The 14623-nt window shown below is 51.3% G+C and overlaps 1 protein-coding gene across 1 annotated transcript in view; it reads right to left on the reverse strand.

The window, feature by feature from the left end:
* The window catches only part of KLHDC4 (kelch domain containing 4), a 31623-nt gene extending 19468 nt beyond the window's left edge, over positions 1-12155 (reverse strand). The window contains exons 1-5 of the mRNA XM_068992600.1: positions 12032-12155; positions 8382-8473; positions 5852-5930; positions 5177-5275; positions 1210-1346 (exon numbers count right to left, since the gene is read on the reverse strand). Of these exons, the coding sequence (XP_068848701.1) occupies positions 1210-1346; positions 5177-5275; positions 5852-5930; positions 8382-8473; positions 12032-12130 (506 nt within the window). The 5' untranslated portion in view covers positions 12131-12155. The remainder of the gene's footprint in view (positions 1-1209; positions 1347-5176; positions 5276-5851; positions 5931-8381; positions 8474-12031) is intronic.
* Positions 12156-14623: the final 2468 nt, after the last annotated feature.

A 14623-nucleotide genomic window follows, 5' to 3' on the forward strand; every position in this document is an offset into this window, starting at 1 on the left:
TCTGGCCAGCATGACCTTGCTTGCTCCGCCCACCCCACCGGACTGCCCCAACCTGCTCTGGGAGCCCTCGAGCCTGCTGTCTCACATCCAGGAGCTTGCTACTGACCGCTCGACAGAGAGTTTCTATTCTGGACACAAGCTCACTCTCCGCTGTACAGCTGCCATGACTCCCCACTATCCTGGCGGCATCATCCCCCCCAAGAAGGCTTCCTACTTGCCATGGTCAGGCAGTCCCTCTCCTGTGGCTCCTGGAGTGTGGCTCACGGAGGACCCCTCCCCGAGACACCTGCCCCCTCCACCCATGGTGTTCACAGACCCTGTAACAGCAAGAGAAGAGGCCACACGAGGCACGCTGTCCTGGCCGTCTTACGGACCACGCCGGGCTGGGCGGCGCGGGGGCTGCAGCCCAGCGCCATAACAAGGGGAGCAGAGGCAGAGAGAGGAAGACGCGAAGCCAGGGAGACAGCCTCCATGCCCTGACGTCCACCCCGCAGGGACCAGGGCTCTGGTCAGTCGCATAGCTGCGCCCTGCCACTGAGCTCTTCCTAGAGCTCAGCACAGCTCTGCCCCTCTGCTCATCTCCTCACTGAGAACCAGAGACCATGGCCCAGAAGGCAGGCCTGGGAAAAAATCCATCACACAAAAAGACAAAAAATAAAGCACCTACCACCTTCCCTGCCACACCACTCTACCCAGGCTGGAACAGAGAGGCCGAGCTGTCTCTGCACCTCTGTATTAGCATGGCGCAGCCTCCACGTTTCTTACAGAATTCTCCGCCTTCAGTAACAATCAACAGTGAAGTAAAGACCTGCTTAGCAGGAACAACCTCTGACTCAGGACGGAGGCTTCAAATGCTTTGCAAGCGTCACTGAGCTAACAGCAGCAGAACACAGCTCGAGTGGGACACTCAGCTGGGACTGGAGTCCGTGGCCACGGGCAGCCCTGCAAAGGGCAGTGACTGTACATCCCCAGTGCCTCCCTGTTTCCTTGGAACTAACACCTGTCACAGACCTGGAAAGCCTGAAGGCCACGAGACAGTACACGTCACACACAGCCTGGCAGATCACTGCAGGACACCCCACCACGTGCCGCCACCACCACCATCAGGCCTGCACAAATGTACCTTCCCAGAGCCACGTGCCACAAACTCCAAATGCTGGCAGGGGACAGGAGCGGGCCCAGGGGCTGGGCTCATCCCCCAGCACTCACCTGACTTGCTCCCAGGTCTTGGTGGCCAAATGCAGCACCCAGAGGTCCTTGTAGTGGTAAAACTGCTCTCCATCAGGAGAGGCAAACTCCCCACCGAAGATCCACAGCTGCCCACCACCCTGGGGCACCACCACAGCCTGTTGAGAGAACGGTGATGGGTCAGGGCACAGCCAGACAGCTTTCAGTCCAACTGGAGACCTGTCCCTGGTCACTCGGTTCCATGCCCACACCCTAGCCTCAAAGGCCTGCCTCTCTGGTTCTGAAGGCCCAGGACTCACACAGGACCATGCAGGACTGCCTGGGCCGACAGAGCTACAAAGTCATTGGAGGCCAGTGGCCAATGGAGCCCCTCCCTGGAGAACTCCTCCCTGGAGCGCCCCCCACCCAGGGAGGGCACGGCTGCGGAGACAGCCTCAACTTGGCTGCTTTTGTGTGAATCATGTGAGGGGACAGACTTCACAGAAATCACTTCTGCCAGTACCCCAAAAATGTGGGGGTGCTGCCTAGTCAGTGAAGGCCTGTAGGGGGCAGACGGCAAGCCAGCCTGCCTCAGTGTCACCAGTCCCAGGGCTCTGGCAGCAAAGCAGGCCACAGGACACATCTTCACACCAAGTGGCTGAGTAGCTCCTGGCCGGGGGCTCAGAAGCGGTGTCCAAGGCAGCAGGCACAGCGTGGCCGGGCAGAAGTGGGCTGGGGCAGCTGGACGCCAGGCACTAGCAAGCATTCTGGGTGAATGCCTCCTGCCCTGGCAAACCTCCATGGACAAGCACACGCTGGGGGGTCAGACAGTGGTTCCCAGGACGCCGCCTCTCGGCACCGTCGGAGCACCCCAGGCTTTTGCCGCAGCACAGGCTGTCGCTTAACTCAGCTTAATGCTGGAAAACTGTGGCTCCATCACCATGCTGCTCCTGCCCTGGACCAACTGGAGGGTCCTGTGGCACACGTAGGGTGATGTGGACCCCCACGCCATCTCCACTCAGCTCTGTGCATCCTCTCAGCACTGACCTATCAGAAGACACATCAGCTTCCTGTGATTCTAAAACCGTGATTGTAAGGAACTACTTCAAATCTTCAAACCAGACATGAAAATTAGCTTAGGCCCAAACTGAACACATTTTTCTGAGTTTAAAGAAGTTTGGGTGGTATAGTCATGCTATGCGATACAATGTGGTCCTGAAATATCTTATTATAGAAGCTATTTAATGCCTGGGATAGCATTACAAATAATGCATCAACCGGAAAGAACAGTGCAAAGAAAATACACACCCAAACGCATGCGCTCAGTTGTGTCCAACTCTTTGCAACCCCATCGACTGTAGCCTGCTGGGCTCCTCCATCCATGGGATTCTCCAGGCAAGAATACAGGAGTGGGCTGCCATCTCCTCCTCCTCATCCCGATGACGGATGGAACCCACATCTCTTGTTTCCTGCACTGCAGGCAGATTTTTTACCACTGAGCCCCCTGGCCCACTTTGGAGTGATTAATTTATGTATTTGAAAATAAAGCAATAAAAATAAACTCCTTTACATACATATATTCACACACACACATACACACTCACAGTGGTTTTGAAGTAATGGTTTAGATGGACTGACGGCCAACGTTCCCTGGACCTAACAAAGGTCGAACACCATCCAGTGGCCAAAGCAGGAAAGCTCTGCTCCCCGGCCAAGGCGGGGCTTCCCCCACCAGCGTCTCCTTTCCTACGTGTCACTTGAGGCTGTACGCTCCCCAGGCATTTGGGTTTCTCTGTTGTTGTCTTCAATGGAATAGTCATGTCCAGAAAACCTTAAGGTCACAACTCTCCCTCCAAAGGCCAAAAAAAAAAAAGGCACAATGGAGTCCAAAGCAACATACAGACTCGGTGACTGGACTGTGATGTCAGCCACATGCACCCGCTTTGTGAAAGCCGAGTCCTAACAACCTGCCAGGCCACCAGGACCAAAGAAAGCAGAGCCCAGGGGACATAAGAAGAAGTGGCAAACGGGCCCTTCTCGTTGGTGCGTCTCAGCCCTGGAAGCGCACCTCTCGTGTGAAAGATGCTCAGTTCCCAGTGAACAAGCCTCCCCTGCTGCTCAGGTGGAACGAGACAGAGCTGTGACTGAGCTGCAAGGAAATGCCTTCTGCAGCTCCCCTGGGCACTGTGGGCACAATGCCAATCACCCAGGAGTAGGCATTCTGTAAACACCGACTACTTAACTGCTCACCCACACACAAAGGCTGACGAGAACAGAGGTGACTTTTTTAAAACCATAGGGAACTGTTTGTTCTACTGTTTGCAAGAACGCATTTTGTTTCAAATGAGTTATTGCTTCGGGAAAAACAAACCATCAGATGAATAAGAAGAGGAGACCTTCAGCTGCGCCCAAACCCCTCCTCCCCCACCCTTCAACTCTCAACAGTCCTGCTCAGTCCACCCCAACAGGAGCATCTGAATATTCTACCCAGGGAGGGTCCCAGGAGGGGAGCACCAGGCAAGACCTGACGAGTGAGGTCCATGAGGCTGCTGGGCACACCTTCAGGGGCCTTGTGGCCCTTTCCTTTCTCTCACCAGCTGTATTAATTTTAGAAAATGGCATTAAATTTTCAAATTACATGCTAAAATAAACTTCACCCCCCAAAAAATCTAAGATCTCAGAGAAATGACAGAATGATGGGTGTACATATAAGCTTTCTCTTTCTACTCCTTCTGCCCCTGACTGATTAAAGAGAAGATAAAGAACGTGGCTTCTGTTATCACATTCATTAAACTGGTCCAAAATGAGGAAATTTTTACATCTCAAAATATAATGCAGTGGAATTTGAACTGTAATGACCTCTAGGCAGAAGACTTCACCCCCAATTTTCTGTTTCCCATAGCTTTGATTTGTTGGAAAATTCACAGAGTAAATAGCAAGCCAACCTTACCTACAGGGATAATATTAAGTCCCAGACTCAAAAAGTACTCACAAGATATGCATATGAATCAGAGCCTGCCCAAATGACTGAAATAAAATCTCAAAGACTCTTATGATACTAGTTCTTCAAGGACAGTTAATAACTAATTGAAACAGATAAGAAAACAACACCAAAGAAGTCCCTCAGCCTGCATGCCTGGGGCCCCGGGAACTGGCTGGGCATCGGGCGGGGGCACTTAAGAGTACTCCTTGCTGGACCAGGACAGGACTCGGTGCTTAGCCTGGAGGCCTGGGTGAACACGTTCTCAGAGCTGGAGTAGGCTCAGGTGAATGGACTTGAACTTATCAAGAGCCATTTACTAATTAAAACCCAGGCTTACTAAGATCTAGGTTCTAAATCAAAAAGCAGTGCACGCTTCTCTTCCAAAATATGAACCAGTCCAAATGGCTGCAAGCCTTGCTGTGCATGAGACGTCGATGCAGTTCAGACAGGCAGGTCCCCCTTGCGGACCCAATTTCAAATCAGGAGGCTACCTCTGAGCACTGAATCAGAAGAACCACAGTGTGGAGGAATGTTTCAGTCATGCCCTGGGAGGCTGACACTGGAGAGGTTTCACTCTTTCAAACTACCTTTTGAGCCCCAACACTGTTTCAAATAGTTATAAAAATGAACGAGAGGACTCCTCTGGTGGTCCAGTGGGTGGGAGTCCGCCTGCCAATGCAAGGAACATGGGTTCTATTCCTGGTCCGGGAAGACTTCACGTGACGCGGAGCAACTGGGGCTGTGCGCCACAACTAATGAGCCCGCATGCCCTAGGGACTCTGCTCTGTGATGAGAAAGGCCGCCGCAACAACAACGCACCGCAGCTAGAGAGCAGCCCTCGCTCTTCTCAACTAGAGAAAAGCACACGCAGTAACGAAGACCCAGCACAGCCGAAAAATAGGAAAAACACGTTCCAGGCGGAGACAGCAGAGTGAGGAGGTCGCCAGCTCGAAAGTCCATCATGGAATCCTGCATCAGGACCCCAGCATGAGAAGAGAGGAGGCCGACGATCACACAGACACGTACCTGGTGAGCACAGCGCCTCGGAGGTGGGTTGGGAATCTCCACTTTGGTCCAGCTGTCCTTCCTGATGTTGTAGACATAGAGTTCGTTATATAGAAAAGTCTGCAGGAAGGAAGAGGAACATCGCGAACAATGCTTCCACACAAGCAAAGGCAAGCAGAAGGCAGAGCTCAATCACTAGCTCTCCCCGGGCAGTGTGCTTCCTAAGGCCAGTCCCTGGACCCTCCAGGATGGTGACACAAAGACAAAGACCACCTCTGGACCGCCACGCAGGGAAGCTGAACTCGGGACTCTGGAACTATTTCATCTGTAGCTCTGAAACACAGGGCTATCTGGTCTGCTCAAAAATAAAACTTATAGTTTTTATGATGTTATCAATTGCTCTACCATGTATCAGCACTTTGCCTATTCAAACACCTCTGGAAACTTATCGTGAGGAAGGTCAGCAGGGCATGGCCCACCTCATGCAGGCAGGGAGAGCCGTGACCCTCAAGGGCCCGCAAGGACCCTGGTGGCTTGTCAAGGACCACACCCCAGGCCTGTCCTGCCGTGTGGAGGTAGGACACATGAGGGGGAGTTAAAGGACCAATGGGTATTTGACATCACTGCCTAAAAGGAATTTTCCTCTAAATGAGACTCATGAAAATTTGAAGGGAAAGAATAAAATATATACTTTACTTTTTGGCCATTGAAATATTCACCTCCGAAAAGGATTAATTCATCTTTCTCAGGATGAGTAGAGAGGGAGGCATTTAACCTGCAAGAGACACAAGCAGCAGCTCAACACAATAATCAAACCACGTGACGCCCAAACTGAGGGCCTGTCTCCCTCCCTCCACAGGCTGCACCGCCGGGGACCAGCCTGTCCTGAACTTCTGGGAAAGAGGAGCCCGGGCCGAGGACGGAAGCTGAGCCACCGCCCTTAATGGCAGCCTCACCCTCAGGACACTGACACCCAGGCTAGCCTCCCAGGAGGGGCCAGGGCCTCTCACACAGCATCTGGCTACAAATCATCAGGAGGGGTGGGGTCGGCGGGCCTACTCCTGTGTCACTCTTTCCAGAGCCGTCCTCCTACATCACAATCGAACTGTCTTCAGGGGTCCACTGTTCAAGCATTTCAGTATACATCCCAGACTGCTTCCATGTGGAAAACACAAACACCTTTCTGCTTAATTTCACACGTGAGGACGAGGTTAACAGCTCTGCAGGAATTTTAAGTGCACCCTGACATCTCAGCAGGAAGCACTGAAGGGTATGACCATGGGGAGGGAAAACATTCTCTGTGCAGAAGCCTCTGGGGCAGTGTTCCCGAGGTGTCCTCTACCATATCAATGCCAAATGATGCTTCTCAAAGGGAAAGGGAAAACTGTTTTTTTGTTGTTGTTGTTAACTGGGGATTTATTATACACAGAGACATTCTATAGGCTGAGAAACTCTGTAGTCAAAACCTCAAGTCACAATAGTGCACCCTGGTCTCCAATACAAACGAGCACCTCACCCTCACGCTCCCATTAAATTATCTCTGAGCAAAGACGTCGGGATATACACACTTAAACTTGGTGATTTTCATGGATTTTTCCTGTAATTTGATGGAGTGGTAAGAAGTGAGACGGTACTGAGGTGACCCCTGAAAGGTCTGTGTCCCAGCAGATCTCAGCTCTAACACCTGTCCTTTTCCTTCAGGAGGCTGCCCAGTGACCTGGTGACCTAGGGCACTGCCAAGGTTTCAAATTATACTGGAACATTACACCTGACTTTTAGGGCAACATACTTTAAGGCAAATGTCATCCAAAAAAAATCCAACCAAATCAACCCACATTCAAAGTGAGTTCTCTCAGGGGTTCTGCACAGGTAAAGCCTTCACGATCTCATGGATTTATCTGCTTTAACAATTCAGATGAACATGTCCACCTACCACATGTGACCCTTAGGCTTGACCCAAAGATAACATGACGAATAAAATGAAAATAAAGCGTGACTCCCAGGGGAATTTATGAACTGAAGGACAGGAGGAACCTCTGGGAGCCTAGGGAAAGCCCCTGGTGTCCGCTCAGGAGTGAGCACACTGCTCCTGACCCTGAAAGGTAAAGACCACATGCCAGGGCGAGGTCGTGGGATTCAGGCCATGCCCTGCACCCCACTGAGGCAGAGGGGACACTCCACCACCTCCCTGATGTGCTGGGCAAAGGCCTCCACTCAGGCCTGAAGGAAATAAAGCAAATCATTTCTCAGCTTAACAAGGCAGCCCTGGATGCTGGGGAGGTTAGGCATTTCCCCATCTCTGAAGGGCATGCATCTCCTCGCCAGGGTCACTTGGCCTCCCAGGCTCCTAGCTCGAGGTGCTCTGTGTCCTGGCCATGCTCTGCCCAGAGCAGGGATGAGAATGACGGAGCCCTGGGTCCTGCATCCAACCAGAGGACTGCGGGCATTCAAGAGCTGAGGAGGCAAGAACGAAGGGATCAGGAGCCAGGGAAAGACCACAGCCTGCTCCTTCCTCCTCCTTCCACTGGGTCTGAAATCCTACAAGACACTGGAGCTCCTCACATAAACTACAAACCCATCTGAAATGGCTTACAGTTTTATGTTTAATGGTCATGCTTTCCACATGAGAACATAGAAGCGCTATGAATGAGCACAGTGAAAAGCATCGTGATTTTTTAACTTTTGTACGTCTGAGGAGCCTTTAAAAACTTAAGACACATGGAGAAGGAAACGGCAACCCACTCTAGTACTCTTGCTCTGGCCTGGGAAATCCCATGAACAGAGGAGCCTGGCAGGCTACAGTCCCTGGGGTCACAAAGGGTTGGACATGACTTAGCAACTAAACAACAACAACATAAATGTATGCATGTACAACTGAGGCACTTTGCTGTGTGGCAGAAACTAATAAAACATTGTTTAAAAAAAAACCCTCACACACAGATTGTCACCAGCTGGAGTTTCAAACCCACATAGCCTCCCCGATGAGCAGCAGGGCCGGCGGACCTCTTCTCCGTGTTTCAGTGTGACAACAGAGCTGGACTGCCTCCCTCCCGCTCGTCAGAGGCAGAGGTGAAAAAAGCGTCTTGTCTTGTAGGAGCTCATCTAGTAGCTTCTAATGACGGAAATGCCCAAGTGCCCACTTACTGATGAAAACATGGTGCCTGTTTCAAGCAGCTTTCCAGTTTCTACCAGAAAACTATCAGGAGCTACCCTGTAGCTTGCTTACCGTGGGGAAGGCGGTGAGCAGGGTGTTTCCACGACCTGAGTCTTTCTGGCATCGAGAGTCTGGAAGTGGGCTATGAGGGCTTCCAGGTCCTCCTGCAGACAGACAAGCAGTTACACATGGCCAAATGCCTGGGTCCGCTCTCCCTGACCTGACCGGATTAGACCTTGTTCCTTCCACTTAAAAGCCACAGAACCTGACACAAGCACAAACACTCAGCACCTGAGCTTCCGGCACACGGCACGCGCCATCTCAGTCCAAACCCTCACTCCCCACACCCACCAAAGGCCTGCTTCTCAGACAAGCCCACCCAATTTCACACCAACACCTTCAATCACCGCTGAAACCGAGGCCCGGGCCACCACACCAGCCTGCTCTGTTGTCCACAGAGCAGGGTCTGACATTTCTAAGTTCATTTATTTAGTTTCCATCTTCTACCAACATAACAAAATGTAAGTTCCAAGTGACCCAGACATGTCAGTCTGCTTACTGACATGTGCCTGCACACTGTGGGGGGCTCGTCAACTACCAGCTGCAACCAACCTGTGTAAGAACATCTCCACTGTTACAACTACAGACTTAGAGGTTAAGGTGCCTATTTCTGTGCACGCCTGGGCAGTGCTGGAACTCAGACTTCCCACCCCCAGTCCCTGCATTTACACTAGTGTCCCCCAGCCCACAGGGATGCTGACCCGCCTGTCACGGGAAAGTCTCCCACCTGCCCATCAATGCTCATCCTAGCCCCTGGCTCATGCTGACACCTGGCATCTGTCCCCCATCGTTCCTCCCCATTTCACCTCACGCCAGCTCTCCCTCAGCTTCCACACTCTGCAGGGCCTCAAAGTCGGTGAGGCGTCCTTTCTGCACCTACATATACTTCCAGGCCATTCTTCCTCCTTCGCCCACCTCATGTCTCACCCCACCTCCTCACTCTCCAGTTGCCCAGGCTCCCTCTTGGCTTCTTTCAGCAGAACATCACTTGCCCTGGGCTTGAACAGCCACCGGCAACCCCCCTCCCCCACTGTACCCCCTTCACCTCCCAGAAGCAGCCGCTGTCTGGAACTGGGGGCTCCTGACTCTCAGGTATCTCTCTAGATACTTTCACTATCCATTAATGTATCCCTAAGCTCTGTACATTACTGTCTCAAGTTTTCCAATTCCATGTAAATGTCATTACACTGAATATTCCCTTGCAACTTGCTTCTTTGCTTTACCCTGCTGAAAGAGCAGCCTGATGCCCCAAGTCTGTTTGCTGTCACGGTGGCAGCGCCACACGGCTTCTCCACCCATTCCGCTGCTGCTGAACATCTGACTCAACTCCAAAACTTTATAAGCACTACTACCATGGCTGCTGGAGGACCTGTCTTTGCAGAGCTGGGGGTAATTTTTCCAAGCTAAATCTTTATGTGTGCAACTGCTATGTTTTATCTGCCATTCTTGTATGTACTGATAATTTAAGACCCAACTGACTCTACTAATTTGCACCCTCACAAGAGTCCACAGAAACACCTGTCATCCTATTACTTCTGTGTAACAGCTGACCTGCTGACTCCAAGTCCCAAGTGCAAAACACGCTCCTTTAGGCACTAAAGACAAGTTACTGAACCACTGGGTCTTTCCAGGAAGGGACAGGTGAACGAGGGACTACTGGAACCTTGATGAACTCAGGTTCCAGTCCAGTGTCATCACCTTCCTTAAGGCGGAAGGGAAGACGGGATCAAGGTGGGAGGGAGGCGTGGTTGCAACAAGCAGGCCTGGAGGGAGAGCTGCTGTGTCAGTCATGGGGCGAGCATCAGTCATGGCACTGATGCACACCGGGCGAGGGCAGCAGGAAAAACTCAACACCCTGTCACTCGAGAGCAGGAGCGACCCTGATGTCTCTGGTTGGGAGCAGGCCTGGTCGCCCCCTTCGTTAGAAGCACAGGCCCTGCCGTCTTCTAACCAAGACTTCGGGGTCTTTGGGGTCTTCCTGGGACAGAACCACCCCATCCCACCCCAGCGCACACCCCCGCCATGTCCCCCGCCTACCTCTTGTCTGTAAAAACTTTAGCGTCCCAGGCCTTCTCGAGTTCCAAAGAATAAATTTAATCAGAAGAGTGGGAAATTGCAGAAAAGAGTCAAGCAAGACAAAATAAAAGTAACTTAGCCTTAAAGTCAGGACTTTTAGTTCCTCTCCAAGGCCTACAGATAATATTCTGAGCTATGTCCGTTGAGCTGTTTTGCAGATACTGAAACCCCTACCAGATGGAAGAAGTTAACCGCATGCTGCCCACAAGGATGGAGACTCCAGACCAGCTGTAATCAGAAGGTTAAGGACGTTGATTTCCAACTACTTCACCATCAACCAACCAGAAGAATGTCCACGAGCTGATGCTGTGACAGCCCCTTCCCTCACCCTGTCTTTCAAAACCTTCCCTGCAAGCCTTTGGGGAGTGAGCTGCTGAGGAGGCAGAGCCCAGGAGATGCAGGGTGCCCAGGCAGGGTGAAGAAATGGGGCTTCAGCAGGACCATGCAGAAGGGAAGGAATCAATCTGTGTGACTGCCACCTGTGTGCAGATGTCACCAGGTATCTGAGACATGAGTTCTGTGCAGAGCAGAACTCTTAAGTTGTCCCTAAAGACCGCTGGCTTAGCCACCTGCCCCCACCCTAGCTGAAAAATGATGGGAGATGGAGAGAGAAAAGAGCCCAACCTCATTATTTGACAGATGACGAAATGGACACACGAATGCCTTAGGAAGAAAAGGGACAAGGGTATGTGGTCAAGAGCTCTGGATGTGAGATGTCTGGTCAAATTTCAGCTCCCGGCCACCTCACAGCCGACCTGCGTAACCTGTTAGCTTCTGATTTCCTGACTGTCAGGTGGAGATGCCAAAGCTACCTAACTCAACTGGCTGTGAGAAAGCCCAGAGAGCACAAAGCCTGGAGACAGCAAACACTCGTTAACCATTATAAACTGTCCGGGGTTAGGGAGTCCCTGCTCCTGCTGCTGCTGCTAAGTCACTTCAGTCGTGTCTGACCCCATATTCGGCAGCCCACCAGGATCCCCTGTCCCTGGGATTCTCCAGGCAAGAACACTGGAGTGGGTTGCCATTTTCTTTTCCAATGCATGAAAGTGAAAAGCGAAAGTGAAGTCGCTCAGTCATGTCCGACCCTCAGCGACCCCATGGACTGCAGCCTTCCAGGCTCCTCCGTCCATGGGATTTTCCAGGCAGGAGTACTGGAGTGGGGTGCCATTGCCTTCTCCGAGGGAGTCCCTGAGCAACAGTCAATTAGGAACAGAGCGCTCGCCTCTAAGTTTAGCACTGACCCATCTGCAGACCCTGCTAAAGATGTGGAAAAACAAAGAGGGTAAGAGAAAAAAGAGGGAGGGAGCGAGAGGAAGGGAGAGACAGAGGGAGACAGGGACAGACACAGAGAAAGACCCCTGGTCGCCATCAACTGTTATGGAATTTCCCACAGTCCCACTCACTCCACCGATGCTCACTGCTCAGGGCTGCCCTGGGGGTCACGTGCCCCGTTTAAAGCCGAGGACTGAGGCTTGCAGAGGTGCTCCGGCTCAGCCCGGCCGCTGCCAGCACCCCTCACAGTGGGGGCCCGGATACGCCCGCGACCCCGGACGAAAGAAGCTTGCCCGCCCCCCGGGCCCGCTCACCTCCTCCTTCCGCGAGCGCTTGGACACTTTCTTCTCCATCTTAGCGGCCGTCTTCTCCGCCCCGCGGCCCTTCTTCTCTTTCTTGCCCTTTTTGCCCATCGCGCCGGGTCCAGGGAGGCTTCTGAACCGCCTGTGGGATTCTAGCGGCGCGCGGCTCGCGGCGCGCAGGAAATACGTATGGGGCGCGCAGAGAGCGCGTCACTTCCGGTTCGCCTCGCGCGCCTTTCCGGGCGGGTGGTGGGGCCTGCGCCTGGGGATGGCTGCTCCGTAGTCCTTCATGGTCCGCTTATACAAACCGGCCTGGGGACCTCCGGCTCGGGGTGGTGTCCGCCTAGAAGCAGCGAGGCCGCGTTCCTTCCCCTTCCCCCTTCAGCTGTACCAGGTACGCGGCGCCTGTCGCTCCGCCGTGTTTGTTCAACAATGCTGAGCCCCGTGCACAGTGACTTAGTTGGCTTACTTGGTAGCACGAACCCTTGTGCAAATTAAATGGTTGTTGTGGCTTCCTGCCCTGGAGAGACGGTCATGCACTTAAAGGATTCGCAGGCCCCGAGCGAAGGTGTAAAACGCGCCTAGATACTGTTAGGGGCTGAGGATACTGTGCTCAGCAAGAAAAACAGCCCTGCCCATCCGCCTTCTAGGTAACTGCCCTCAAGTGTACTGTGTGAGGGGACTTGTTTTCTCCATCATGGCGCAGGGCTAATGACCCCTCTCCAACAGCAGTCAGTTTCCAAGTCTGGAAAACCAAAACTGCCCCCTAGCTTTTGACTAAACGTAATAAATGCGAAAAATCACGTATAGTACGTGGACTGCTAAGGTTTGGACAGAGCAGAGTGAAAATGCCTCTCATTGCTTAGAAGGCATAATTTCATGCTCAGAATCAGGAAATAGAACAAATTAAGGATAAGGACAAGTAAACCCGCAGCAAAGGGAAAGCATAAACAAGGAAATAATCTTTCCTGCTTTGTGAGTGAACCACAAGACTCAACCTTAAAGAAATTAAGACCAGCTGGGACCTGGAACCCTTTCCTCAGTGCTCGCACCTGGACAAATGCCTTTTCCATAAACAAAATGCAAAGAAACTACAAGGGATTAAAAATAACTGCATGCATGCATGCACAGTTGGGGCAAATTATGAGCAAGATACAAAAAGACAAAAACCCCAACTGCCACTTCTGAGAAGTCAGAAACAAAAGCATGGTTACTGTACATGATCCTTGCACACAGCACCACTAAGGGAGTGAGCAAGCCACCACCTTCCCACTCCTGGACCAACCCTACCCTCACTTGTATAAAACCAGCTCACCTGCCCCATCCCCTGTCTGGGAGCAAGCAAGGAAACCTTCTTCTCTGGCCTCTTATCAATTTCTGTTGATTATGAGTGCTGTGCTAAGTCATTTCAGTTGTGTCCAACTCTGCCCACCAACCTCTGATGTTTGTGAGATTATCCAGGCAAGAATACTGGAGTGGGTTGCCAAAGAAGTCCTAGAATCCTGATAGGTAGCAAAATCAACTTAGATCCAATCAATTTAATCAGTAAGCAGCCAGGGAGGAATGCTTTTTCAGCCAGCTCCAAGCCTTGTCCATAAACCTAGTCTTCAGGAAGGAAAATATAACTGGGGAACTATGAGGGCGGGGTAGACTAGGATTCAGGCTGCTGCTGTCTCCAGCACTGATGGTAGGAGAATGGGAGGACATTCCAGATGCCAGAGAAAAGAACCAGCTAGAAGTCAGTCAGAAGGGAATGCAGAATTTCACAGGAACCTGGCCCCTGAGCCTGCAGACATAATTACCCTCAACGGTGAGCGACACGGGGTCAAAGCCTCAACACTGCCTCTCGGAAATTGTTCCATTCCCTCTAGTGCAATATGTCTAAGAACATTCCTAATCCTTGTATCCTTTTCCGAGAATTGGGTAACCTGGGGGCAATGCACTTGAAGCAAGATGGCCCTTCAGTCACAGAACATCTGTTTGCAACACATTATAGTGGTCACCTCTTAAGAGCTACCAAAGGGGGATCCTATTCCCTACTGAAGATTTTGAAGGATCTGGTAGATGCAGGATTTAATACTTAGATTATCTGAAAGAATCTTGAAACTAAATTGGAAGGTTCTTGGAATTAATAGTGTCATGGTGATTTACGTGAGGTTGAAACTCTCATTACCAAAAAAAGAAGAGAACATTTAAAATGAGATCAGAATCCAAAAATAGAAAGATGAAATACAAAGTCCTCTTTTAGTGAAATTCACATTTTTGAAACTTTAATGAATAATCTTAAATCTAACCTATCATTAACATTTAGAGCGTAACTTTCATGTAGTCAGGCGCCCTCTGCTGTCTTCAAGTTGAAATCCAGAAGAGAAAAAAAGATGAACAAGGCGTCTAACTTCTAATCATCCTTACCAGGAACAATCAGCATAACAGGAGAGATGTTCCACGTGTGCTACAGATGAAGTGGATCTCTGTACTTAACCACCTGGAAAGTGATCATCTTAAACCTGCCCACCTACTGCACAGAACTCCTGAATCAAATGAAATACAATTTTTCAAAAACTTAGAGTAATAAAAAGGAAAATACAAATTTAAGAGATTCTG

This window comes from Capricornis sumatraensis, chromosome 20 (genome assembly GCF_032405125.1).
Source record: "Capricornis sumatraensis isolate serow.1 chromosome 20, serow.2, whole genome shotgun sequence".
Classification (NCBI taxonomy): Eukaryota; Metazoa; Chordata; class Mammalia; order Artiodactyla; family Bovidae; genus Capricornis; species Capricornis sumatraensis.